At 44.8% G+C, this 2,255-nt stretch overlaps 1 protein-coding gene across 1 annotated transcript in view; it reads right to left on the bottom strand.

The window, feature by feature from the left end:
* Positions 1-326: 326 nt before the first annotated feature.
* Positions 327-2,255, bottom strand: part of Hsdl1 (hydroxysteroid dehydrogenase like 1) — a 10,165-nt gene continuing 8,236 nt past the window's right edge. Inside the window, exon 5 of the mRNA XM_010618359.3 lies at positions 327-910. Coding sequence (XP_010616661.1) covers positions 812-910 — 99 coding nt within the window. The 3' untranslated portion in view covers positions 327-811. The remainder of the gene's footprint in view (positions 911-2,255) is intronic.

The following is a 2,255-nucleotide window of genomic DNA, read 5'->3' on the forward strand; positions in this document are numbered from 1 at the left end:
CTAGACATAGCAAACCTACAAAATCAGCGCGAGAAGGAATATCCTCGAGTGTTAGTACCCCGTAAGGTTCCATGTCACCTTCACAAGAAATCTCTTTTAAAGTAACTCAACCACACACTGAGTTCTACAGGCACACGTCACACCTCAGGAAAGAGCAGCATCTACACAGCCCACGCGCACACACCACAGGGAGCTGTGCAGCAGAACACACAGACTTCTATCACCGCCACTAGCCACCATTGCACTCTCAGTTACAAAGTAACACTTCTCAGCAGTCCTCCTGATCACCTTTTTGTTTTTGTTTGTTTGTTGGTTTGGTACCGGGGATTGAACTTGGGTCCTTCGGTTTGCAAGGCAGGCCACTGAACCACTGAGCTAAATCCCTGGCCCTTCCTGATCAACTCCTGAAAGCCAGACCAGCAGTCACCTGTAAAGGAAAATAGGTCATTTCCCTCACAAAAACATCTAAAGTTGCAAGCTGACAAATCAAATCCTAAAGTGCTAGATCGCTGTGGCTCCTAGAACAACATAAATTACAAATATTTTGAACAGCTTGGGTAAAAAGCACTGACAGTTAGGTTTCTTCCATCAGTTCTTTATGCTTTAGTCATCATTTACTCTGTGTCATCCATGGAGCCCTGGAGATTTTTTTCACAGTACTCTTGATGTCTGCCTTGCAAACAATGAATCGACAGGATGCTAGATAATCAGTCACAAAAGTAAGCACATACGATAAATTAAATGTCCTTTTCCAAATGTCGGAATACTGCAGGTTACCAGGAGCTGGCAAAACTTCATCGATCATCCGGATTCATGCTTTGCAGGATAAGGCCTCCTTTCGTAACGAACGATTGAGAATATTTGCTCCCCATACCCAGAGCCATTCAGGCATGTACTGTGCAAAAAGAAACTGGAAAGAGAATATGGTTAGAAGGTCAGCATCCATCACTATCACCACTGAAGAAACAGATACAAAGATAAGCACATGGTTTAATCCAGTAAATATCTACCTACCACAGGAAGTACGACAAAGGAAAAAGCCCTTGGGCATTTCTGTACTAAGCATCTATTTTTGCATTAAACACCAATTCCATAATGAACAGATACATGATCACCACCAGCAGGACCTACTTCCCTTTCTGTATTGAGGCTGGACAAACTTTCAAGATAAAATTCAATAAATAAAAACAAAAAAAGAAGCTAACTCTTATCTTCCTTAATGTGATATGAATCGTATGGTCACCAGTTAAGAAGTGCAAATTCATTACAGCAATAAAGTCAGCTGGAAAAAAACAGGTTACACATGGTTAGTATCCCAGAGAAAACTGGGCTGTGAGGAGCAGGCTGGAGCAAATTAAATAGAGGACTGAAACACGAGGCCCTTGGAACTGTGTCTGGAGACAGGATGAGGGCTCAGGGAACCAGGAGGGAGTCCAGCTGCTGCTGCTGCTGCTACTGTCTCAATCTGGGGACAGATGGCATTGTCTGGAAACATTTCTGGGTGTCACACTGGGCATGGGTGCCGCTGGCATCCTGTGAGTAGAGGCAGGGACACTGCTCAACATTCTACAATGCCCAGGACAGTCCTTTATCAGGGGATAATGCCCTGCTGGTGCCAATGGTGTTGTGACAGAAAAACCTGTGCTCCTCTGACAGATCTGTCCAAGAACAAATGGAAGTCCTAACACCTTATCTACATTCTCACCTTGAACAGAACTATGTATGACATAGAGGTCACCCAACCCTCTTCTCTCCTCTGCACCTCCAGAGGCCCATGCCAAATATGGACGAGTCCCCATGTCACTAACTGCCTAATGATGGCTGTGAAGCTGCAGCTGTTTCTAGCAGGCTCTGCAGAGGCTCCAGCTCAGCCACCTTTGAGATGGGAGCCTTGGATCTGGCCTGCAGCCACGGGGAACATTCTGGGGCAAATAACCACAATATCCTGGGATTTCCTTACAGGGTTTAGCAAGGAAAGGCTTGATCACTCCTCCTTGGAGCCAGTGCCCCAAGACAAAGCATTCTAAACCCAGGGAGATAAAAGGAGTCCTGTAGTGGTCCCTTAGGAAGACAAAAACATGGGCCACTGACACAGACTGGACCAACGGCTTCCCCATCTGATGTGATATATGGGTGTTTCCAGTGATTATTTAGTGTGGAAGTGGTCAGTGTCAAAAAATCTGTTTTTCACTCCATTTTTTTTCTTTCTTGGGGTTTTTTTTTTTTTTTTTGAGACAGAGTCTCACTATGTAGTG

The sequence above is a fragment of the Fukomys damarensis genome, unplaced genomic scaffold (assembly GCF_012274545.1).
Source record: "Fukomys damarensis isolate Sample0158 unplaced genomic scaffold, DMR_v1.0_HiC HiC_scaffold_32, whole genome shotgun sequence".
NCBI classification, from domain to species: domain Eukaryota; kingdom Metazoa; phylum Chordata; class Mammalia; order Rodentia; family Bathyergidae; genus Fukomys; species Fukomys damarensis.